This window comes from Cataglyphis hispanica, chromosome 18 (genome assembly GCF_021464435.1).
Source record: "Cataglyphis hispanica isolate Lineage 1 chromosome 18, ULB_Chis1_1.0, whole genome shotgun sequence".
In the NCBI taxonomy this organism is placed as follows: domain Eukaryota; kingdom Metazoa; phylum Arthropoda; class Insecta; order Hymenoptera; family Formicidae; genus Cataglyphis; species Cataglyphis hispanica.
The window spans coordinates 5377237-5404685 of record NC_065971.1 but is presented as its reverse complement, the minus strand read 5'-3'; the positions used below and the strand labels follow the sequence as shown (position 1 = coordinate 5404685).

The following is a 27449-nucleotide window of genomic DNA, read 5'->3' as shown; positions in this document are numbered from 1 at the left end:
AATTTTTTAAACTTATTTATTATTTTTCTATTAAATTTTAATAGAGAAAATTTTTGGGGACAAAAAAAGAATAAATTTTGTTTTGCATTGTTTTGATGTTCTTTAAGATTAAAGAAAGTATTTCATCAGTAGTTCGATATGCAATAAAGAAAAAAGAAATTTACTTAATTTTTACAAGAAAGTTTTGTTTATAAGCAATTTTTATATATTGCAATTAATATATATTGAAATGAAATATATTTGAGCACAACAGTTTCTTATTAGCTGCGAGAAAATGTATTGAGTTTATTACTAATTAATAGTTACCACATTAAGCTCATTATCACTTTTCAAATCCTTATCAGCAACTATAATGTCTTGTCACGTGTAAAATTCGTCGATCGCGAATTTGTTAGTCCAAGCGACTTTTTCTTGATGAATCTATTTAGCTTACAGCTCGTTGTGAGCTATTAACACGAGCCTTTCGAGAAGCGGATGATTCTGTGATAATGAGAAGTGAATTGAAACTGGAAAATGTCAAATGTGTTAAATGCATATCAAATCTTTTTAACATTAAATTCATCCATATATCTGAGAAAGAAATATACATTTCATGTATTTTTTTCACAGCAATTATTAGACTAAACAGTTAGCTTAGTTTTTTCAAAAGAGAAAAGACGTATATATTTTAACTTTGCACGCGTTTTTTAATGTATTTTAAACTATTGTGTTATTTAAATATAAATATATAAATATATAAATATATATATATATATATATATATATATATATATATATGATATATTTTTATGAATTTGTCGTAAATATTTATAGATTTGACATTCAACACGTTTGAGACTTTTTGTTCATGATCAGGGAATGCGATTCGTTGTTCTTGTCCACGCTCACAATGATCTTTAAGCAAAGTACTGATTATCCGCGATCAATCCAGAGATAGCACCGATTCGATAGATTTATTCCTCGGCGGTAATATCGGACCACCGAGATAACTCAATGGATTGCCGAAAGTCCGTTGACCATCCGGCAAGAAGACGGTTGACGTATTGAAGAATATCGGGTTGACTGGTGCTAAAAGGAATATTTTTCTAATTAATCCTGCTCGATTGAATGATTTCATTTGAAATCGCTTTAAAAATTTTACGTAAGGAAACTTGTTTAAAAATAGCTTTTTTTAATCTTTCTTATGTAATTAATTTTTTTTTGTATTTTCCATAATTATTAAAAAAATGAATTATAAATCTTTTCTCTTTGCGAAATATAATATATAAAAATATTATATATATAATATATAAAATATTATATATATAATATATATAAAATATATTTGTATTTTTATTATGTTAAATAAACTTTTAATAATTTTTATAACTGATTATATTTTGTGTTAATATATATATATATATATATATATATATATATATATATATATATAACACATAATAAAATATAATCAAAATTATATATTATATAAATATAATTAACTTTTTATGTTAAAATTAGTAAGAGAAATTTCTAATAACTTATAGGAATTCTAATATGTCTTGCATTGTGTGCGAATTATAATGGAATTATCATATTTCAAAATTATATAATGAATTTATAATTATTATATAATTTTGAAATTTCTTATGGGAGGGGCATTTTTTTCTTTTATTCATATTACTGACCTAAACAGGGATTTCCTTGCGTCTTTGATTGTCGTCCAATGTCTCCGTTGGCAGACGCCTAAATGGATTGAAGATATATGTTTTAAATCTCTCAATTTCTCGCCATGTATACGATGGCTACATGTAATAAGGGCAAAATAAAAGATTCATTTTAATCAATACATGTATGCAGCAAGCACGCTCAAATATTTTGAATAGGCTTGTTTAACAGAGTCAGTGATTTAAAGCGTGCATGCGATGAAGTGAATGTATCTTATGTGCCATGAACAAATCCATTTTGAATATCATTCGAATTAATCATTTTAATATTCGTACATGTTCACGAGAAAAAGCTTTACGTTTAGCAGAATATTCGTAAATTGATGATCAGTTTAACCTGGGAATGCATCGATTGTAATTTACATCAAACATTGATATATTCTCTCTCTCTCTCTCTCTCTCTCTCTCTCTCTCTCTCTCTTTAAAGTCTCCACAGTTTAATTCTCGACTTTCAGAGAGATCTAGAATTGAAGAGATTTCTCAATCATATTTTTCAATACAATCCTAGTTTCAATAAATTCCTTTAATTATTATAAAAAATTTTAATTAAAAAAAAAATTAATTATCATCAGGATATATCATGCACATACCTGATTTGGGAGGGTAAGTTATTCGTTATACAAAATGCTTATAGTAATAATTTGAAAGCGCGTAAAGTCAATCGAATTGTTTGTTCATTCCTTGGTTAAGAGATTTCGTCGTGAGAAAAATCGGCGAACTTGTGAACAAGAAGCTTAGCAGTGTAGGAGAGGCAGTATGAGAAATGGTTGCAGCGATGCAACAAACTCATCGAGTCAATGGAAAAAATTGTATATTTTCTCTGTCATTTTAAATATATAACATGCTATAAAATGTGTCTCTCGTGAGACTCTCACGAGCTAATATTTAGCAGCTAATTATTTCGGAAGAATATAAATCTTTTCGTCATTCCGAATGAGAAGAGCATCATCGCATTTATATCGTGCATTCGAATATTCAACGCGTTTTATTCGTTCGCCAATTATGTTATTATGAGCTGTTCATAAGCAAAATATTAAATTATTAAAAGAAACCTGCAATAATATTCAAAAAATGAAATCGTAAGATGCAAAACAATATCAACTAAATAATTAGAAAATTTTGGTAAAATACAATTTTTTGTACACTCTCTTATCAATATTAACAAAGATTATTATAATTGTTATAATTTGTTTTTTATATTGAAATAATAATTAAACTTTTGTTTTACATATAGTATCATAAAGCGATCGCAGTGATATTAATAACGTTCGTTCGCACTCAAATCATAATAGCATCGTTGAAAGCATTTTTCTGTTAATTGCCAATGCATCCGGGAAAGCAGATTTAGATGCGTAAATATTGAAAATAAATAGGAAATTGCATCCCGCGATCGAGAAAGGGACGAGAGACTGCGGAGAGTAAATCAAGATGCGACTCTTCTCGAGATAACATTCGTATACGGATTATTATCGACGTGCGTAAAAAAAAACCTTGTACCTTTAAAGTTCGCACGGTGTTTTCGTTTCATCGGGTTTAAAAATTGAGTCTAACGGTATAACGCTCTCCTCGACACTCATCCTGACAGACCAATCCCTGTGCTGAAAATATGGCGCCTCGTATTAAAGTCTGAGAAATTAAATCAGACTTTTGGATGATTCGATTTTCACGATATGCTTTGTGCAGGCATTTTGTCGCATGATTAATTTTGATCGCCACCAAAAGCACACAAACATCACACTCGCTTTGTACAATTGCGCACGAAGCAGTGAAATCAATCTAAACAGGCTCACAGGTGTACACATAAAGCGAACTATAGAAAAAAAATTATTGTTATTATTGTTTATATATCAAAAATAAATCTGTGTCGCAAACTTCCCTAAAAAAAATTTATGAATCAAAATAATTTAATCAATAAATAAACAGTTCGTTTGGCGTACACCGTAGCCTTCAATGATAACATGAATCTATACTATGAAAATTTTTTTAGTTAATTCCTATACAATGATATCGTAAAAGTACAGATTTTTTATGAATGTTTTTAATTGATTAAATAATATTTTGTTATTTATCTTCTTTTTTTAAATAAAACTACCCAATTCACACTCGACGATACGGATTTGCGTCACTTTATCTCGAAGTACTCATTGTAAATTTATTTTTAATGCTACTTTCAACATTATTGTTAAATATTATTATATATATATATATATATATATATATATATATATATATATATATAGGCACTAGAATCTTAAAATAATATTTTGTCAGAGCTAAATAAGCGCCTTTCCTACAGCTAATACTGGAAAAATACTGATAAAATGTGCTATGTAATAAAAAACAAATGTTCGACTACGCGCTAATTTTAAGTACATTTGAACGTCTTTCTCTCTCCGAATGTGGCTATTATCAGCCGCTTAAACTTTGGAAGAACCGTATATACTAACTTACGTAAAGAACTCATAAAATTAAGTAAGTAAAAGATATAATTGTGATCTACAATCACAGGAAATTAGTATTGATGTTACAACGAGACAACACGTGACTATTTCAAGGCAATAGAAGCAATTTACTGAATTTGCAACATTGATCAATTATTATTATTCATCATTGAAGGAACGAGTTGCTATACTGTTTTATTTTCTAATGATAAACTTCTATTCTTTTCACGTGAAAAATATTTTGAATAGATTATGATTAACCGAGAGTGCGATGAATATCTCCAATTCTCAAATTTCTCGTTTAAACTATTTTAAAATATTTTAAATTAGATAGATATTATTAGATATTTATATAACAAATGGCCACGTCACATTTTGACCACATTCAATGATCTTCTTAATACTATATATTGCTAAATTATACTGTCCTAAAATTTAGATGTACACGTGATTGTCATTTGAAAATGATCGCTCGATGCGATATTTACAATGGTCGAGACGTGGGATTATTTTGAACGTATTAATTATTGCCGTCAGTCGATTTAATTTTACTTGTCCTGAATGCGATACGCGGCGTCGATGTAGCCTCTACCTCGAGACTGGAGACTCACTTCATTGTCGATCAACCTCGCCGTGACCTTCTCGGGCCAAGCTCCTTCGCGTAGCTTTCTGAACTTGATCGGTGCGCTGAGGTCAAGACTCATTGGTCTCTTTGGTATTGTGATATTTTTTGTGGTGTTATTTATTCTGGGTATTACACGCTCGGTTTTGATCTCATTTAAACCCGTCACGGAGAAGTTGGTCTCGAGGAGGGCCTGCGTGTCGCCTGGGTCCAATTCGTCGGTCAAGGAAGCTCTCCTTGCCGCCTTGTTTCTTACCGGCCTGTCGGGGGGTTCGTCCTCTTCATCTTTATTCTCGTTCTTTTCCTGCTTTTCTTGTTGCCGTTCCTGCAATTGATCCTTGATCTCATCCGTCTCCGGAGCTTGGACATCTTCGTCCTCTTCTTCCTCCTCTTCCTCCTCGCGTTCTTCCAGTTCAGGCTCTTCTCTCAGATCTTCCATTGACTGTTGAAGAAAAGTAGGATATCTCTAATAATTTATTGAATAATGACAATGTGGGCAAAATATTGTGCTTTGTCTTTGTTTGGCGTTGCAAAAAAAGCGCGGATTTATGAGTATATGAAAGTTGTATTTAAAAATTTAAATTGGAAATGCTGATGAAAGTTTGTATAAGCATTATTGTTTTGATCAAATACTTGTACATTTTCTCACGATGCAATATGTTTGTTGATAGATTTAGTGAATTGTAGATTTAGTGCATATTGTATGGTTGCATGCAAGGTCGCTGTATTTTGTTCGTTCAATGTGAGTCTGTAGAAATGCGTCAAATAACATGCATGAATGTGTGAACTGTAACACATTAATGTCGAATTCGAAAAGTGCATGCAAAAGCCATTTTGCAAGCTTGATAAAGCTTAATATGCAATTCTTTATGAAAAAAAGAAAAAATCTTTACGAATGGGTTCAGTTTCGCAGGTTTAGTCATGATGCCTGTATTTACCCCTAGGAGCTCCTTTTTCTCTGGTTCTTCGTCTGCTGCAATGAATAGAGAAGTACAAATATTTTGATATATAGAACAAAATATTGTATATGAAAAATAGAAATTGAATACAAATGTTCGCTATTAAATTTGAATAAGAAATCAGCCACTTAACATAGAGATGAGATGATATAGCACCTTTTATGTGAACCTTCTTATCGTTTATCAAGTCCTTGGGTTCCGCATTCGGCAGTGGTTTATATTCCTTAGCACCAGGCACTTTCATATGCGTGCCATTCGGCCTCTTGTCATCATCTATCACGTTCTTGAAACCTATCGCTTTAACGCCGGTCGCGGTCACTAGAGACTCTGTGTATTGTTGCGGCTGCCAACGCTGCGAACCGGAAGCTGCGACGGTCGCCGCCGTTCCCGAGGCCGCTCTTCGACGTCGTTGACGATCCTTGCGAGCACTTCGCCACACTTCATAAATGCATCCGATCACCGCAGCCACGAAGACACAGCACAGAGCTATAAAAATATACGTTCCCGCACCTTGCTCTTCCTGAGTCGCACTCGAATACTGCGACTTATACGGTATTCTCTCCGGCGGATCCTCCACCCATTCCCGATCACGACCCTTTAACAAAATGTTTCGAAATTTAATGGATATCCATCATTTTTTGTATTGAATAATATTATACTACTGATGTAGAGACTTAAAAAATTTGATAAATTAATTTACTAAAATATATAAAGTGCGGAAAAAATACCGGGACTCTAAAATATCTCAAAAGAAATAAAATTGAAGGAAAATCTTAAATACAAAAGTTTTTGGGCAAAAGAACTATCTTTAGCATCAATTAAATTTTAGGTCCAAGGTCTAATATGGGCATAATAAGACCCAAATCGATTTTTTCGAATAGAGGGATCCATATTTTTTATCGCAGATTTATATTCAAGACACGTTTTTACATCCGACAAACATTTAGGTCCGAGATCCTGAGGTTTCTTTTAGGCCGACTGAAGTCCAAATCAAGTTTTTCGATAAAAATTCCTATTTCTCGTCGTATTGATTTAGGATTGTTTTCTGCTTAAAAGAAGGCAAGATTTTGGAGCGCAAGATCCACGTTGAGACTTTGAACCCAAATGTTTGTCGGTTATGTCAGACGTAAAAACGTGTCTTGAACATTTTTTAATATTTAACATTTTCCTTCAAAATCTATTCGCTTCAAGATATTTTTGGTCCCGGTATTTTTACCGCACTCTGTACAATAATTTGTATATTTCAAAAAATTGTAAACTATGAATTACTAAAAAAAATTTTGAAATGAATTAAATGAACCGTCAATTCTTGTATTTAACATAAATCTTAAATCTTGTAATTATTTTATAATTTATCATCATTGAAAGATCGTGAATTATTTCAAATTCAGACAAAAACTTGCAGATTTGCTATGTTATTTGCTCTTACTTGTAATAAGAGATAATAAATAAAGAATAATAATAATAATATATATATATATATATATATATATATATATATATATATAATTGACTATTGTTTAATATACTTTAATTTAATATTGCTTTCGAATCTCTCACCACACTGTCGTTTCTGGGCGGTTCAAGACCACCCGGTTGAGCATGGAAAACCGCGCATTGAGCGCTTCTAACACCGGCGGGTATCGTTGCCCTGACGGTCTCGCTAGCTTGCTTCGTAAAGAGCATATATTCTTCCAACGGTTTCATACCGGGGCCCCCGTTAATCGATATTACGACATCTATAAAAAGCATAACTGTGATTTGCAAAATATTTAATATCTATGTAATATAAAGAAGAAACATATTTCCGCTTAGATACGGAGAAAATATTATAGAAAAAATTACAATATAATTTTTTGTGTAAACATGAAACATAATAATATATGTATAAGAGAAATCAAGCAATACATTTTTATTCAATAATATTATATATGTATTTTATAAAATAGTATTCTAATTTCAATTCAATTTTGATACACAAACAAATAATAATTAATATTTATAATTTATATAATACTTATAATTCGTTGACAAACAATAAAACAAATGCATAATTTACAATTTTTATTCTAATAAATTTTTATTGTAATAAATATTCTAATTTTATATTTCAGCTTTACAATATGTTTTGTAAAAGAAAAATATATATTTTGTAATTTATATTGTAAAATTTTGTCTGTGCAAATGACAGAAGGAAACTCCAATAAATACGATCGATAGACTCAACTTACTGCTGAGACAGCCGGTATACCCTTTGTAGGCGATGAATCGCGAATCGGTAGTGTTTAATCCACCAAGCTGGATTTCTGTGGCACCAGGAGTTTCGTCCTCATCTGCTCGAATCGGCAGTCCCGGAAGTGGTATCAATTGGGCGGGTTCGCGATCAATCTATAAAATTATATTATCAAAATTGAAATAATTTGTTTTTCTATGATATATAAAAATTTTAAAATAAAATAAATTATAACTCACTAAGAGAGTGGCGGTGTTGTTATCGCGAACATAGTAAACGCTGTGACGTGCACCGTTCAGGAAATTTCGGTCGTTCAAACGTACTCCGTAAGCGGCCGAACCATCTCTATCCTCCTCGAAGATGAGCTGTCCCTCGGACGTTAAAGCCACTAATAGGTAGTAGCTCCTTCTGGAAAAAAGTTTGTCGAAAGATATCCAGGACTTTCCAGATTTCGATGTCAGAACGATTGAGTACATAAATAATTTGGTACATTAAGTAAATATTAATATCGATATTTTACTTATTGTCGGTTTGCACCAGCAGCAATGCGGTAGTTCGCTGTCGCAGTTCGCTCGTCGAGAATGCCAATTGAACCTTCACCTGATTTACCTCGCCTTCGAGTTCGAATTCTCGTTGAAGTACACTTTCCCCGCTGAAATCGGCGCCCTTTTCTATACGAAAAATAATTTTTACGTGAAAATATTGAAAGACATTTTCATGTTGTTTTCTCCGAAAGAATGATTTTCGTAGAAATAAATACAATAATTTGCTTTTTACATAAATATTATTTTGAAATATCAATAAATTTTTAACTTAAAAAAAATTTCTAATTCTCCTCGAGATTATTCTTTGAATGGATGTTGTATCTGTAAAGTTTTGTGCTTGGCAATTTCCAAATTTTAAAATTTATAAGATTTTAAATATTTCTATTTAATCTCAAGTATGAATTATATTTTTTATTACATAATAAATAATAGAGCTCACCGTCAGCGCAATATTCGCCAAAATAGGACGTCAGCTCGCAATTGCAGGAAGACTCCTGCCTGTTGAAATCTTCCGTGCAGATTCCTAAATTTTTACAAGGCATCGTGTCGCACTTCATCTGACAATTTGGTAGAACGCCTTTGCTGCCTTCATGATTTGCTTCACTAGCTAAACTCGGCAGATCGACCAGATATTTGCCAATCATGAGTCCTCGCAAACAACCGACGTAGCCTTGAATTAAGGCACCTTCTTTTCCGACTCTGAGCAAATTGTCGGGATCGAAGCCTCCTAAATTCACCTGAATAAATATTTATTATTTTTTATGTAATTAATTTTTATGTTTTCACAGTGATTATTATATACGCAAAAAATTAAAGGGCTACTTTCTTCCTTTTACAATAAATGCAATTTTTAAATGGCTACAACTTCATCACATATAATCGATAGAATTAAACTCAACTAAAAGATTCTGAAACTAAAAACTTGAAGCTTTGTAATGCTTTTTTATTGATCTCAATTCGATTCTGTGCGACAAAGTTGCAGCCACTTGAAAATTGCTTTTTTTTTTGTAGAAGGAACAAAGTGGCCCTTTAATTTTTTTACGTAGTGTATTTAAAAATATTCCAAAAAGTCATTCTTTTATATACTAATCATGATTTGTGATGCAAGAAAATTACAAAGAAATAACGTACTTATCTATAGATATCTTCTTTATATATTTTTCTTTCGGTATTCTGGGATTTTAATTTAACAAAAAATTAATCTCTTTTAAAAATACTTTACTTGGAAATAATCGGTAGGGGACGCCGGCGGCCGCTGTGGTGCTAAAACTTCTTTCTCCGGATTTGTCCATGGCTTGTTTGAGTATGTATCCAGAAGTACGGGTGCCGCATTCAATGTGACATTATATTCGTTCACATGCAACGTGGTCCTATTTTCGCCTCGAATAATAGCAATTTGCACAGAGATTCCCGTATTGACGTCTAATAAAAATCGCAAGTTATTCCTTTCAAAATTTTAATACATATTTCGTTGAAATAAATATATCAGGCTTTCAATTCGTACTTGGATTTGACACAGTAATGTTTTTGATTTCATTGCCGGCGTTGAAAAGATACACGATATTAGTGCCGTTCGAGATGTAAAGATGTACGAAGTTGTTTAAATGATCGTTCGCATAAAGTATTAGAGAGTGAGTGTCGTAAGTCCTTAAATTAATCAGAATATTTTCCTGCAGCATGCTCTTCAACTGCAATTTCTCCTCGTTATTGTCCAATCCGAAGTAATTCTTCTTCAGGAACGCTCCAGGCGAAGTGAACGTGAGAGCTTTGCTGTTGATGTCTGGATTTAGGAATATTATATTTAGTGATAATTGTGGTATTTAAAAATTGACTTGAAAATTGAATTTATTTTCAAGCGGTTAGTAAAAAAAAAAAAATTATATTTTAAAAAATGGGATATAACATTTATACATTTTAAAAATAAAACTAATAAATTTAAAATATTTTAAAGAACAGCTCTTTAAGTAATCGAATAAAGTCGTAAGCTTACTTGATTCGCAATAAGTGCCTAAATGCGCCCATCGATTCTCGCATACGCATTCGAAATTGCTCCATAGCTCGACGCACCTGGCACCGTTCTGACATTTATTAGGTTGGCACGAAGGCTTGCAATCCTTAATGATTTCCGATAGATGTACCGACATATAACTATGAATATCTAATATCTCTCCGTTGACAACTAGACCGCGAAAACAGCCGATAAGACCTTGTCGAACGGAAGAAGTCTTCAGATGCTCTCTAAAAATAATTGTTAAAGTAACGGTTCGAACGAATAAATAAAAATTAATTGATATAGAAGAAAAATCATTCTTTTTCGCCATAAGGAATGATTTTATTATACGAAAATTAATTGTTTAAGTCGTGAAAATTACTCACGCGGTAGCACCGCCGATGAACATCGATCCTTCGAAAGGTCCGAACTCTTCTTCGGGCAACAAATCTACCATTTGAGAATCGGTGTTGATCATGAATCTCACATGATAGTCGTTATAGTCGATCCAAATCTTCTGCCATTCGCCATTATTGAGCTTACGCCGGCTTTTTATCTCTAACTCGCGAATAGTGCCAGTGTTTAGGGTAAAATTAAATGTCAACTGATACTCGGATGTTAGTGCGACCATAAAGGAGGGATAGTTGCTCCGGATCGGTGGCTGATACAGAAGAATAGCCTTCTCGCCCGTCGTGCGAAAACTGAAAGCTATATCGCCCTTCCTCCAACCCGGAACTTCGATATACGATTGCGACGTCGTGAATGTTACCACGTACTTTTGTGTATCTAAAGATTATTATTAATTAATTTGCTTGATTTGTTGTGCTTGATCTTCTAAAGATTTTCTGAAGCTCTTTGCGTGCAATGTTCGAAAAGTGAAATAGTATTCTTTATGACTATTTTTAAACACAAAAATATCTGTCGTAAATAATTGCTTAAAAAATTCTTATCATCTAATATGTACGTGAAATAAAATTTGATCAATTAAATAAAAAGCATATTTTCACATACTAGTCTCAACGCATTCTAATGGTCCTAAAGTGATACGTCCTCGAGCATCCTCCTCGAGATCTCTTTGTTGTAAGAATACCATTCCCGTAATGCCTAAAGAATCAGGTGTTTCGTAGTATCCTTCATCCGAGAGCCATTTTCCGGCATTTCCGGCAGACACGTCGCAATTACAGCTCAAGTTGGAGTTCACGCATGTTCTGTTCACTAAAGTAAAATTAATAAATAATATTCTTCATGCGAGGCACAATTAAGTTTGCAAACGCACATTTTTTTAGATTTATTGCGCTATAAGTTGTATTAATATTGAATTTATTTAAGAAAGTACTTACTTCCGCAAGGACATGACCCGCGATTGACATTTCCGATGTAATCAACAGTGGTGCCTTTCGAGCCCAGGAACCACGTGGCACTGTGCAACTCCAAAGGTGCCTTATAACAGTCATACTTTACGTATTGACTGCAATAAAGCGAATGTGAGATCAACTCCTGAAGCATCTCGGCAGTAAACTGTCTATACTTGATGTTGAAGGAAAAATCGTTCTCGATGATAGATCTGACATCCACTTGGGAGGGTAAATTGTGTTCGACAATCGTCTTGGTCGAATCCTCGATCGATTGAAATTCGCATTTTACCGAAGCCGGCGGAAATCGACCATTTCCATCAATGTCAATTTTGTAAACGTCATCTTGAGTGAATCCCAAAAGAGCCAATTCCTCACAGGTTTTTCTATATTGTGCTATAAACGTAAATTATGAAAATCAAATTTAAAAAATTGTAATATATATATATATATATATATATATATATATATATATATTATATATATGTATATAATTATATTATAAATAAAATCAATTTTATGTAGGGAAGAAAATTGCATAGAATATATTTTTTAATATTTTAATTTATATTTTTGCGTGTGAAAACTGACATTAATCTTGATTGCATGACTTAATTATCGCGAACATAATTTGTCTTACCAAAATGGCAGTTTTTCCCTCTGTACCCAGTGTCTGTGCAATCACATGTGATTCTGTCTTCTTTGACCGAGCATTTACCGCCATGTTCACAGGTGTTTGGTCTTTTGCACGGATCCACAAATTGACAATTGTCTAAAGAGACTTCGCCCTTTACTTTCTCGGTGTTGATCACGTATCTAGGTTCAATTCTTTGATTATTCACTCGTATCTCGCGCATGCATCCTACCAGACCTAAATTGCCGATTTAAATATCTTATTATAATGATGTTAGTTTTATATAATTTTTCAGACTTATCATATAAGAGAAAAATTTACCGGCATTGCCTCTACCGCTTCCTATAATAACTTTATCACCCAACTCGAACGTCAAAGCAGAAAAGAGTTTATATTGTTTATTCCTGTAATCGACCAGGATGTTGAGCTCGCCTCTTGTGTAATTAAGTTCGACCGCGTGCCAAGAAGTATTGTAAGGCGGAAACTTTACCGAAGTTATCACCGTAATATTCTCAGTTATAACAGGTACCAATTGGAAACGAATTTCGTCATTGACTTGACGTAACTATGAAAAAAATACATGAAAAAATATAACTTATTATAATATAAGATTAAATAACTGAAAAAAAACATTATATACATAAATACGAGGGTCAATTGAAAAGTTTCTGATTTGTCAAAAAAACAATATTTTTGGGAGTAAAATGAAATTTATTTTTTAACATAGTCTCCTTTCAGCTCAATACATTTACTTTAACGTTTTTCAGACCTTTCATGTCTTTAATAAAATAAAATAAAAATCTAAATCCGAAAAATAGTCATTTGTAGCATCCATTACCACAGAATCCATATCAGGTGTATAGATGAACCCAAATTTTATCAACAATAACAAAATGCCGCAAAAATCGTTTTCATTTTGCTCAAGATACACTTCCGAAGTGTCCAATCAAACGTTTTTGATCTACGGTCAACAAACTTGATCAACAAACGCATCTTTGAAAGTTTACTTTGGAAGACTATCACAGAAAAATTAAAGATTATAATGATTTGAAAATTAAGTACGTAAACCTTCGTCAGTGTCCAATCAAACACGTTTTTGATTCACGGTCAACAAACATGATATCCATCGATCACTTTGAAAGACATAGAAAAATTAAATATTATAATAATTTGAAAATTGAGTTTGTCAGTGCTATTTGTCAATCTGCTATACAATTGTGATACAAGTCTTATTTTTTCTTGTTCAATCCGGACTTTTAATTGACCCTCGTATATATATATATATATATATATATATATATATATATATATATATATATATAATCATACCTCCCAGTAACCAGCACCGCGACTGCTCTTTATATCTCCCGATGCAACGACCGCGATTGGTTTCGCACTCTTAAAATCGAAGTTTAACTTTAGCGAATCGGTTTGTTCGATGGGCCACCAGATATGACTTCCTGCGAAAGGATATGTGATCGGGATGACATCGACATTGGCTTCGTAGTATTCGGGTTCCAAGACACCGATATAATGCACCATAGGATTGGAGCGCTTCAGTTCGTATATAATCGACTTATCGTTAAAGAACACGTACTTCAAGGAACCTGAGAAGGTATAAAACTGTATCGATTAAACAGGAGGTGGGATTTTGTGACATTAGGTGCTGGCGATAGTTTCGTGCAGACCTGCAAAATTATTGTGTGACAGAAGACCCTTCTTCTTGTGAAGCTCCGGACCGCCACCGATGTATATCTCCGGATCAATAATCATATTGTAATTTTCTCCCGGTATTTCCAGTACCTTCACCTCGTCATCTAAACTGACGAAGACGAGGGTTCCGTTATGGAATATAGTTAAATTGTTCCAGTGATCAGACGTGACGTAATCGCCTAACATAGTGGAGATTTTTGAATTGTGTCCGAAGTCGAGTTCAACGTAGACCGATCCGTTTATAATGGAAGCTGCAATGTAATGCGGTGTGCCATCGATCTCGCCGGAAGCGTAAAATAAAGCTGAATCGTCCCATTTTGTCTAAAAACAAATTTCTTGCTTGACAATATTGATATATTTAATTTTTTTTAAAATATTTTCAAGACTTGCGCACAAAAAATTATTTTGTTTATTGCAAAGTTTATGTATATTTCATCGCTACATTTGTTTGAAAAAATTTTGTCAATATAAATTTGTAAATTAATAATTTATCAATATATAGTGATGTAGAAAATTTTATTAAAAAAAATCTTTTTTTTCTTTTTAATATTTATAATTTTTTATTAATTTTTTTTATTAATCTTTATTTAGAAAAGATAAATTATAAAAAAAATTAAAAAAATATATTTATTAAGAAATAGAGAAAAATCTTTATTAAAAAATAAAAATCTGTTATTGATCTTATGATTACGATTTTTTAAATTTAATCTTGCTAGCATGAAAGAAGAGTGTTCACTAATACTAATTGAATATTCACTGTGAGATAAATTTCATTGTGTTTGTACAATGATTACTATACAATTGAGAAATGGAATTCGACACTCTCTCCAAGAATTTCCACTGTAAATTTTTCGTCATAGAAATTTCGTGAGTAAAAGCAGCTGTTCGTAAAAGTACAAAAAGTGCGACCCTCTCGACTCCGTTAAAAAGATACATCTCGCTATAATGAATCAATGAACCCACGACAAGGAAAAGGAAGGTCCTATTACAATAAGCGTTCGAGAATAAAATACCTTAAAAGCGAGGCTGATCCTGTTGACAGATGAATGAACACGATCCTTCCAATCATACACACGGAAAGACACGTACGAGGAACCTCTTAGCGTCAGTATCGTCGCGGCTGAAAAATGATGTTATATTTCGAACTCCATTAGCTTCATATTAAAATAGTCGAATCCTTTTAGACCCACATAAAGACCCTATCTCTTTTTTTTCAATATTAGACAAATGTAGTCTATTTATCGTTTCTATGATAACTGAAGTCTTTTGATAATAACTTTTATGATAATAGCTTATTCTCTATAATTATAAAGACCTTCTTAAAATTATTATATCTTTGTCCGATTCCTTTCACTTTAAATATTTTTTAATGCTAAATTACTTAATGGAATTGATAATTATAAAATGTTTTAAGTATCAAATTTAAAAAATTAAATAATTTATTACTTGATTTCTGAATATAAATAATAAAATTTGAATATTTTTGTAAAAAGTATTCAAATTCAATTATACTTTACGTACTATACACGTCGCAACGTTCGCCCTCGTATTTCGTTCCGAAACAATCGCATGTCAGACTATTATAATGATTCACACATTGATCGGGGACGAAGCATAAATTCTCTCGTGTCCTGCACCTAAATTGAAATTTGAGATATAATCGCAATATCAAACCGTCTCAATTGTCTCATAGATTTTAAAAAAAGACGTACTTATCGATACAGCCTTCCTTAACGTTCTCATGCTTCGTCGCGATCAGCGGTCGAATGGGCAGCAAATCGCTGGCAGATTTTCCGGAACTCAGAACCATGTCCCTGATGCAACCAACAAACGACTCTATTATATATTTCACTCCGTGTAATCGTTCTTCGGAGCTCAATCCTGTCAAAACGGAGATAAGCTGATCAAAATACGAGTAGCAATTTTTTCAGTGCTTCGCGAAGATCTTCCTCACCTCCGATTAGAACGACCGAGGCCAAGTCTTCGGATACCCCGTAATTAACAACACGTTCGAGAACCTTTAGAGTGGTCTCGGCCTTCTTATCATCGACTCTAGCAATTAACTTTGCTCCATGCACGTCGATTCTCACGAGAACGCTGTGCCATTCGTCTCTGTTAAGACCTTCGCCGACTGTCAGGCTGGTCGACTGTTTGCCGAACACGTGAACAACTTTCAATTGACCCTTTTCCACTATGACGTAAAGTGCGTAAGGGTCGAGGCCTTCCGGACGATTTTTGACGCTGTGATAAACTAACAAACCGTGCGGAAGCTTGGTGCGAAACTTAAAGGATATCTCGCGGCATAATCTGTCAAAACATATTATATATATAAAAAAAATAACATACATATGTTATTTTCTCTTTATCATGCATTCAATACCTTGTACAAAAATTTATTGCAAAATATTCCAAAAAATACATTAAATTAATAGTGATTGTAAGCATGTATTAAAAATATGATACATTAAGATATATTTTGCAGCATGGATTGAAAAATAAGGTTGAAAATTTTTAAATAATTAAGATTGCCATGTTTACCTCAATTGAAAAGTTGTGATACCAGGTCCATCCAGCTGAATGAAAGTATTGCTTTGCGCAAACATGAACGTCTTCTCGTGGCCAGATTCCATGAAAGTTAATTCCTGTGATGAAAAGATGTGGTAGAAATAATTTCGGTTTATATAAAATATATGTGCGTGAGGTATTTATTTGAGTTAACAATGGCTTTACTTTTCCTCGTTGATGCCTCGGTACCGGCGGTTCCGTCGGCTTCGGTGGTGTAAAGGTCGGTCGTGGTGTGCTGGAAGTTGTCGGGGATGGACTACTTGTTGTAGTGGCGCTTGTTGTAACAAATACGCTTCCTTTCGTCACGAGATACGGTGGTAGCGTATCTTGAAAAAATAAATTATTTTATTATATATCAAATAAATAAAAATGAAAATCTCGATAAAAATTTATCACAATTTTCCTAATTTTTGTTATGAATATTACCTTTATACGTGTATACATTTTTTTTATGTAAAAAGTTTTATATTGAGATATGTCTACTTCTCTCATTTTCATTAATGATGTGTATGTGTATCAGGATACATCAAATAATTATTAATAATTGAATTAATTATTAATAATTGGAATAATTATTAATAATTGAAAAATATATCAAATAATTTATAAAAACAGTATATAATTTTGCAATTTTACACATATACATATAAATACACATGTTATCATTTACTTTCTTAGTCTTAATTTTCTCAATTTGAATTTCTTTTTTGTTACATTTTAACATTTTCTCTAGTTTAATATCTTTACTTTCTGATCCTTATAAATATTTCATGCTTTTTCTTAATGAATAAGTTTTCCATACAATAATAATCAGGACTTACGATCAGCACCACCGACGCAGTAATGAAGACACTCGTCTTCCGAGTTATATCGATTATCATTTCCTTTGCAACCGCCGTAAGGAAACGATCGACATTTCCCTTCGGTCTTATTGAAGTACCATTTGTAGACAAAGCTCGTGCAAGGTCCCGTTTCCATCTTGGCTAGACACCTGTCGGGGAGGATCTTTTTGACCGTAGTAAAGACTTCTGTATCCTCTATCACGTCCGTTTTTGGCGAATTCGTCTGATTCGCCGAAATTTTTACTATTACGTTGAGCAAAACAAGGATCCCGAGGATCCTCTTGTCGCGATAGATCATCGTTCCTCATTCGCTGAAAGAGTAATTCAAAATTTCCATCGTAAAAAATCTTTCGCATTCAATAAAATATATTGATAGCAGCTTTTTGTTTTATTTACATAAATTTAATTATTAGATTATTATTGGGAGGATAATGCGTTTTTAAGACGCACATATCTTTTAGTCTTATATTTTCAGATTTTAATTTTTATAATATTAGCACAAAATATGTAATTAAATATTAATCATTATATATAGCGATACGTACACGTGCATTTATTAACAGTTCTTTATTCAGTCTGTTAATGAATCACACGTTGCTCTTAATTGTTATAACTCAATGAGCTGGTCTAACTAAATTTACAACTTGAACTTAAGAACATGTATGGTTCGATCGCGTCTTTGCAATAGTACCGTGTCTTTTCAGGTAGTATGAGATTAAAAAACATAATCAACAGCATCTCACTTTATGTACAAAATTTGAAATTACGAAATTTAAGAATGAAATTAATCAACTTTGAGTTACGCGAGTTTTGAATCATTCTTTAAGATTGCATTTCTTTTTTTAAATAAAACAAAATTATAATATGTAAAACACGCGTTGCCTCGCTTATGCAATGTTTTCTCTTCGCTTTAAGCGCGATCGATTAAATCGTCATTAATCGATTAGGATCAAGTGTGACGCATTTTCATGCTCGAAAGCCTCTTATTTATCTCGCGCGCTTTAAAAGAACGCTTTTACGATTCAGGCCACGTGGACTGGACGCCTACGCTCTCTCTTTCATAAAGCGTTTAAAATCGCTCGTCCTTCCGGTGTGTTCCCGGTTAAGCCTATCTTAACACGAGCCCGTAGATACATTTTTGCGATTGCAGCTACCTGATTTATGACTTCCCCTCGCGACACCGGTACCGGATCGGGAAACTCGTATGAATGATGCAACGAGTACCATCAATGCGACCGGTTTCGATATGATCTTTCATTTTTCGTCTCCTGGAAAATGTATCTTTCATTTGCATCTAACAATAAGTACCTTTTAAGGAAGTCAAAGTGTATACACGCTATCTTGAATGGACCTTTTCTGTTTAATTGTAATGCGATATATTGAATTCCTTCTCTCTCTCTCTCTCTCTCTCTCTCTCTGTCTCTCTCTCTCTCTTTCTTTCTGATAATAAGGCATTAACATAAGCGCGCGAGACGAAATAAAGTGTTAACTTACGATGCCATGAATACGCTACACGATGCGTAATCTGACCGTAAACATCGGTCGTTTCCTCGAATATCCTTAGGAGAGGAGTATCGTAAGCTCTTACAATTATCTTTTTTACGGGGGTCAATTGAATTTGATCTAATAAGAGGAAAGACCCGCGTCGCTCTGCGATAAATCGCTGCTTCCCGTCAAATTTGTTTGTCCTTAATGAAGATTGTTCGGGAACGCATATGTTGGCGAACGCTCTTTGCGTTTCATGAACCTTCGTTCGCGAACCATCGCATCTTTTTCTTCCTCGTCGCAATTTATCCAGTTGTTAAATAGCGCATCTACGATTCAAATTTCGAAGCGTCGCATACGCGACGATCTTGATAGATAACGAGGGAACCAAGGGAAAAACTCGTGATTATATTACGTACGACGATATGAAAAATTCGAAAAAAAAGATCGTTCTCTTTATTTATCATATTTTGATCGTAATATCCGCGTCGCGATGACCAATGTGATTTCTCTCTCTCTCTCTCTCTCTCTCTCTCTCTCTCTCTCTCTCTCTCTCTCTCTCTCTCTCTCTCTCTTTCTCACGGTGCGATGTTCGTTTTGTGCAATGCTCCAGTTAATTAGGAGACGTGTCTGTTATAAGTCATCTGAAATTTCATGCCACAGCGAAGAATCTCACACTTATGATCAAGAAGATATCACTAGTTCGCGACATCTGACGCGGACTGCGCGCGATTCTCGCAATTTCTTTTGCACATTATAAAAAGATGCTCGAAGGTATTAATATTTTAATGAAATATTAATTGATTGCGAGGTATTACATCTCTTCAGGACCGCATACATATGTGTATATCCAAATTATTGTAATGATATATACTTGCATTCTTTGCACATAAATATATAAATAAATATATATTAAAATAATAATTATTAAATACATATTCTTAATTATTAATAATTTTTATTTAATCTTTCTCTATTTTTTTAATTTTAAAATCTTAATAATTAATATTATCATTAATTGTAAATAATATAAATGATTAATAATAAATAATTAATTTTAATTAAATTATTTATATTAAATTAAATAATTATATATACATATATAAATTTATAAAATTCATTATATTTAATTATATATATATATATGTATAAATATATAAATAAATTATAAATATTTCCGTTATTATTAATGATAATTTCATAATTTTTATAATTAATTTTTTTATTATAATTTTTTGATAAGTATAAAAAAATAAAAATAAATTTATCTTTTTACTTATAATTCAACAAATACGACTGAATTATTAAAGAAATTATTGAATAGTATCAATATTTGGTTTTCATGTAAAAATATTTGTATTTTTAAGTATCTGTAGCAGGGCACGACAAGCAATTTGAGATAAGCATATTTCAAAAATTTTATATTTTTTTATCTACTTTCAATTTTCTTAATCTTTTCTTTTCTTTTCTTGATCTTTTATATGAGAAATATTCATATTAATATGACAATTTTTTTAAAGTAAAAATACTTGAAAAAGTATATCTTATCGAATCAATGTTACTATGGTGATCTCGTTTGCTAAGACTGCAAGTTCCATTAAGTATATTGACATAAATTCGATATGTACATTGTACACATCGCATGTAAATCCACGTGTGTTTAATAATTTAGCTTGCATCGTTAGCTCGTTAGTGTTTAATCGTCCATTTTATTACGAGTTTGCATAATATAATTGTATTAGTATAATAATAATGTTTAGTCTGAATTTATGCGACAATCACAAATTTGGCTTCTATCGTGTGTGTAAAGCAATTTTTTTAATCTAATAATAATTTCACTTAATCTATAGATAAACTATAATCGTCTGAACAGTTTGAGAATTGAAGGCCGTTGCAACGAATCAGTTTGGAAATTAGTCCTTTGGTTAACTAAATTTATTTTTTCAATTTATATTTGTCAGACTATAATAAAAAAAGAAAAAATTTAATCAAAATAGCATCAAAATTTGCATTTGGAATAATGATTGTCAAGACGTCTCAGAATATTTAAGAGATATTTATAATAAGTGAAAAAGATTTATGATTAATCAAGATTAGTATTCATGCTTATTGTTGTTTAGCGATATGATTCTAAAATTTCGAGATGTTTGGAAGCATATAGTCTCAGGGAAAAAGGATACTAATTAGATATTCAATCTATCGATGTGACTACGGTCTTAGACCGTGATTTTTTCATCGAGACCACTCCGGGATGAAATGACATTTTGTGGCGGGGAAGGGAAGGGGCAAGTGGATGGAGGGAAGAAGGGTATCTCCTATTCTTATCCAAGCTTTTTAAGCTCTAGCGGTGTTTGCGCTGTGTCGAGTGCACGAATCTGCGTACCTTCGTGCGCCCGTGGTCCAGATGAGTTCGCGGCTCGTACAGGCCGGATGTGACGTCAGAAGGCCCCTGCCAAGCCGAGCACCGTCCGACGGACGGCGGTTACGAGTCAATTGTCTTCTTTCACACTGACACACTGGCCAAATCCCCGCATCGACACGGCCGCCCGGTCACACGTATTCGCACGCGCACACACCGCACGCACGCACGCAAGCACGCACTCGAGGTCCGCGCCTCCTCCACTGCCTCCTCTTCCTCTTCGCGTCCTCTTCCTCCTCCGGACTCTTGCTACTGCTGCCGCTGCTGTTGCTTGTAGCAGCAAGTAGACACTAATTTATTAATGCCACTCCGACCACTATACTCTCCGTTACTCATCACCGTTTATTGACTTTCATTGCGATCTCGTCTCGCGCGCCACGCTCTAATGTTTCTTCGCTCTTTTCCTTCCCATATGACGAGCCTTCTCAGTCGCAACCACTTGTTTCCTCTTCTTTTTCCGTGCTCGCGAATGTCAAGATCATGAGAATGATCGTCGATCATCCATCAATCGATGCCAATTGTCTCAACGTTATTCTTTTTTAGACGTTTCTTGAATTTTTCTCGAAGGAAATATTTCTGGTATCTCGTCTAAAAAGGACGTGATTTTTTTGAATGATTATCCGTCATCCTGAAACAAATCGATATTACATTAGCAAAATAAAATATGAATTCTTTTGATTTCTCAGCGGAGACAAAGATAAATTTTAGGGAGAATATTTTATAAAAATAACAACGAAATATATTGGAAATTCTTCAATAATTTATAATAATTGTTATTCAAATATACAATATGTGTATTATTTGTGCTATTAATAAGAGAAATTATATTATACAAAATATTTCTAAATAAATGTGAAAAATTTTAGGAGTTACTCCTTCAAAGTGAGAGGTGAAAATTAAATTTTTTTTTGTTTCAAACTAGAAAATTAAAGATAAAACTAACAAGGGAACCATACGAATCTGAAAATTCTGATTTTGATGAAACTTTACGCATACGTAGGTAAATAGATAATTTTAGAAATCTCCAGTTGCGGCCCAAAAACGATTTTAAAGAAGTGAAATCATCATATGTAAAACGACTTTTTGCTGTCTTCGATATATCTAAAAAATTATACGAGATATCAAAAAATGTTTTACACAAAAATTTCATGGTAAAAACACCTTTATTTAACTATATTAATAAAATTTAAAAAAAAATTTGTTTTCAAGATTTTTGCTCTTGTTAGTCTTTGATTCTCTAGTGCCAAAATGGCTCATTTGCGGACACGGATTTATTGACAAAATTGGCTTGTTTTTATGTTTTTTATAATCACCTAAAATTTGTCTAATTTTCTCTAATTTTGAGACACTTTATATATATCGATATTCTGCGTACTTGCATATGCATATAAATTTATTTTTTTCTAGCAGTCGACTTTGAACTATTTATATAATAATAATTGAGCTCGTGTAACGGACTGAATGTGATAAAACGTAACGGAGTGTTCAATTTTGAGTTCTCTAATATAATGAATATAAAGAAATACAAATTTTGTGCAGACAGTTTTTACGCAAATTTTTACGCGGCTGTCAGAATAGTGGAAGCTTTCACAGAGTGACATTCATTCTTTTGATATGAGCAAACAGAAATTTTGTAATAATAGAGCTCTTACGCGAGCCTCTCTTTTCCGACGATTAATATTCACAGGGTAGTTTCGAGGTAGAGCGTGCTTTTCGACGTGAGAAAGGGGTCGTTGAGTCGAATCGATAGGGTGTGGGTATTGTAGCAAATAACAGAACACGGGTGTGTTTATTTATAAATGATGCGTGAGGGAACATATACACGGCAGGCGACGAGTTATTATCGAGAATTTTACCCGGTATTGTACTTTGACTTTATTTTTTTCGATATATTTTTTTCGATATGCTTCAAAAACCCGAGCTCGAAAACTTTTAGGCCAATCCTTTGATTTTGCTCCATTCCACGTCCCATTCGGTACATCCCTCACAAAAACACGTCGAGAGAGCTCGCTTGAACAATGTAGCAGAGGATCCTATTCGCGTCGACGAATTCGCACTTTCGCGACTTCTGGTATTTGCAGCGTAGCGTGTTTACCGGGGCCGCTCCTCTCTTTCTTTCTTTCGTCATCGGAAGATCGATATATCGAGCAAAACCGACGACTGGGTCATCATAAAGTGTCCACGCTTTTCGTTCGGAGTAATGCCACGCGAAGGGCACAAAGATGTTGTTTCGCAAGCATGCCGGAAATCACATTCGAATTTTTATTTCTTTGCTAAAAAATTTAACGTAGTCTCTATGCCAAGCGATGCATGTTGTGTTTCGATGTAACATAAATAAAAAATGGATCGCGACGACAATCATGTGTTAGATAATACATGGTCGGACGGGCAATATAGTTAGTCCGCGAAGATAGACGGCGTTGAGATCTATAGGTTCTTTCGTTGAAAAGACTAGTTCTCGTGTGTTAGTCAAACATGTAATACAGCAAATGATTCATACCACGTGCCCGAGCTCTTGTAGTCCGCGGGCTTTTATACTATCCGGGAAAGACGTCGTCGTCTCGTGACGCGCGACGTCATTGTTTGAACAAAAGTGGCGATTTGCATGAAGGAAGTTGGTCGTGTAACTACGGAATAGGCTACATGAAAATCGTGGAAGGAATCGATTAATGGATTATGATAAGATTGATGACTCAGACACGTGATTTGTTGCTGAAACATTAACACTCTCCCAAGTTTTCTCTTTTTAGAAAATTATCTTAAATAATGACTTCGTCTTTCGACCAATAGTCATTATAAAAATGATTAAGTTGAAAGTTATTTGAATAAGTACAGTAATAAAAATATGTAGAAAATTTATTGATATTGGTAATCTTAAGTTAATTTTGTTTTTAATTCTCATAATGTATTTTACGTTTGTCAATGTGCAATATTCGTCATGTTTGCGTGTCAAAAGATTAATAAAAAACTTGTTTTATTTTTTGTATCTTCTTCAAAGAAATTTCCGCAAATATTATGTGTGTTTTTGTCAAAAATATTTTTTAGATTATTATTAAAGCTTTCAACAGGAAATTTTAAAAATTGTAATAACAATTAAAAATTGACAATATAATTTATCTAAATTACTTACTAATCACATAATCGTATTTTAGACATTTTTTTTTAACACATTGCTGGAGAGATCTAATTTACAGCTGTTTGACAGCTGCTTTCATAGATGTCATCGGTAAAGCACGCCGTTATCAAAAAATATTGTCATCTGTGAGTTACATCGACATGAGCACTTGAAATTTATGCAAGATAAATAAAGGACAGTTGAAACCAGATCGGTGATAATACGAAATGTGTAAAAATTAACACTACAAGAAAAATACAAGACTGTCTCGGTATGGCTGTCACGAATATCATAAGTGTCACATAAAGCAAGCAATTACTGAACGAACTGCAAAATTCCTCTGTCTTTGTTGGCAAACTTTGCATTGTCTGTTCTTTCTAATTTTTCACGCGGAAACACTGCGTTTCGACCGGATGGTTAAATTAATTAAATCATTTTTCTTATTTTTTGATGCCTCAATTAATTTATGTGAAAAAATATATTATGTGTTTAAGATATTTTTTTTTTTCAATATTTTATGATAAAAAGAGAGAAGTTAAATTATGTATACATTGAATTTTAACTATGTCGTGGAAGCGTTTTATAAAGTATTATTTGTCTCGATTTGATACTTTATCGCAGATTACTAGTAATTAAGGTCATCTTTTATTAAGTCGAAAGATACGAGGTTTAATCTGTACGTGCCATACGCACACATACACAGGAAGATATTTCTCCTCTTTACGAAGTCTCGACGTATGATATATACGTATACTTCCTTGTTACGAACGGGAAACACGTGAGAAGTCATACAGTTTCGTAAACGAGGATGAGCTTCCCGCATTTTAAACTTACATGTGAAAGAAACTGGAACAGAATGATACGACCTCGTGCTTAAATCATTAATTAATTACATCGCTTATCCTTACCGACAATTTTGTCTCCTTGAAAATAATCGAGCCAAAAACTATGCACAGATTCGTCTTCAGCGGAGATTTCCAATCTTCCCAATCAATCTAGATTCGCGAGGCGATTGATCGAGATCTTTGAGAAAATTCGCGCACACGCGGAAGACGCGCTTCTCGTTCGACGAGAAGAGAAGAGGAAGAAGTTCCGTTTCGATTCCTGTCGCTCTCCTCGAAGGCAGGAAGAGGCAATCGCGCGGGAAAAACCGGTCTTCCGGTCTCCGTATCTCCGACAGCGGACGTGGACGGACTGAATTGTTGAGTCCCGACGCGACGATCCCCTCGACAGGAGAAAATCCTCTCTTCTTTTTCGGAGGCTCCCTCTCTTCGCGCTCCTCTTTTCACCCTCCGTTCGGCCGCTTCTTTGCCGCACGCGGCTCCTCAAGTACGCGGCGCGACGGAATCGCGCTCACGACTAGCAATATCAACTTCACTCTCCCCGTACGCCGGTCGTACTACCATGCTTTTCCTCCACCCACGCACCCAGTTACGTATCAATCGAGGGTGCCGTTTGATAGTAGAAATTCATTCGTTAAGATCGAGTACATAGTTTTCGAAGGAAAATTTTGTCGAAGGAATCCGAAAAAAAGCATGTTAAAGAAAATTTTGAGAAAAAATTCTTAATAAAATTACGTATAATAAAAATTATGTAAAAATATATAATAATAATATAGTTTATTCATAATTTTGAAACGTGAATTCTCTCTAAGAGTACATCAATAGAATAAATAGAATATAATTAAAAGAAATAATGTGAATATAAATGTAATCTAGAGAGAAAAATAATATAAGAGTATATTAATAGTGTGTTATAATTAAAAATTTAAAAAATTAAATTTTTATTTTTATAAAAATATTTATTTTAAATATTAAAATATTTTAAATATTTAAAAATAATATTTTAAAAACATATTATAAAACTAAAATATTTATTTTTATTAAAATATATATTTTAAATATTAAAATATTTATTTATTAGCTATTTGAAAATTTTCATATACATATAAGAAATAATTTTTAATTTAATTCAAAGATTTAGAATACTAACATTATACTGAGAACTATTATATCCAAAGGAAGAGGCACATAGAAAATAAGTACAATATTTCAACGGATTAGCTATCAGTTTAGAGATAGTGCAATTTAGTTACGAGCTTTTGTTGTGCAAACGAATGGCTACAAGAAAGAGTGCGTCGATCTCCGAGTGTTGGTCACGCAAAGTGCGTGAGTACGTTGACAACTTTAAAACGAGCACAGTCAAGAGAAATCAAAGTTGATTAACTTGCACCGAGGAATCTCAGCCTGGTGGAAGAGTCGCACGTATACGTACCGCGTCGTGAGAGACGTTAGAAGTGTAATAAATAAAATTGACAACGAGATAATAGACAAATTGACCCTAAACACATCCGACTCGTTAGCGGAGTATCAGAAGGTCGGGTTTCGTCGTCATGGAGGGAGGCGATCGCACTTTTCACCGTCTCGTTCCAGGAGAAAACAAAGACGTTCAATTCTCTCGTGCAAATGCAAGTTCAAAAAAATTTAATCTTGTTATAGGCAACTGACTGAAAAAAATTTGAACGCCTGATTATTGGTAGGACTGTCTTATCGTTCAGCATGTCTCCGAATATATTCTGATAACAAAAGTAAATACCGAGGGTTGTCGACCTGACGTATTCGTTGCAGCTCGGCGTTGCGATCATTTCCAAGCGCAATTCAACAATAGCCTTCCACGCTAGGACGACCGAGAGATTTGAGATATGCAATTACTTCTAAACCGGATAAATGTCTTTTATCCACGAACCAACCGTCATCCGTCGTCGCATTTTATTTTCTTCGTGAAATATTCGCTTCGCATTTGTTCAAGACATGATAAAAATTTGATCT

At 33.3% G+C, this 27449-nt stretch overlaps 1 protein-coding gene across 8 annotated transcripts; it reads right to left on the bottom strand.

Moving 5' to 3' along the window:
• Positions 1 to 801: 801 nt before the first annotated feature.
• On the bottom strand, positions 802 to 25968 carry LOC126856237 (axotactin). 8 transcript variants are annotated; one of them, XR_007688339.1, is made up of 30 exons: positions 25530 to 25968; positions 21471 to 22134; positions 17582 to 17913; positions 16926 to 17086; positions 16734 to 16837; positions 16150 to 16502; positions 15908 to 16076; positions 15717 to 15832; positions 15209 to 15315; positions 14171 to 14516; positions 13812 to 14089; positions 12804 to 13047; positions 12489 to 12719; positions 11837 to 12244; positions 11508 to 11711; positions 10883 to 11282; positions 10497 to 10744; positions 10011 to 10286; positions 9729 to 9928; positions 8946 to 9243; positions 8482 to 8632; positions 8201 to 8369; positions 7960 to 8116; positions 7289 to 7467; positions 5885 to 6323; positions 5663 to 5742; positions 5026 to 5211; positions 3204 to 3304; positions 1668 to 1725; positions 985 to 1068 (listed from the first exon to the last, which is right to left on the bottom strand). XR_007688339.1 is itself a non-coding variant. In XM_050604576.1 (29 exons), exons 3-29 carry the CDS (start codon positions 17898 to 17900, stop codon positions 923 to 925), a joined length of 6027 nt encoding a protein of 2008 aa, XP_050460533.1. In that variant the 5' UTR covers positions 17901 to 17913; positions 21471 to 22134; positions 25530 to 25968; the 3' UTR covers positions 802 to 922. The 8 variants fall into 8 exon arrangements, 7 of the variants coding, with proteins under 7 accessions (XP_050460533.1, XP_050460534.1, XP_050460528.1 ...); XM_050604576.1 differs by lacking the exon at positions 3204 to 3304 and having other exon boundaries at positions 802 to 1068; XM_050604577.1 differs by lacking the exons at positions 985 to 1068; positions 1668 to 1725 and having other exon boundaries at positions 2501 to 3304.
• Between the last annotated feature and the right edge of the window lie 1481 nt (positions 25969 to 27449).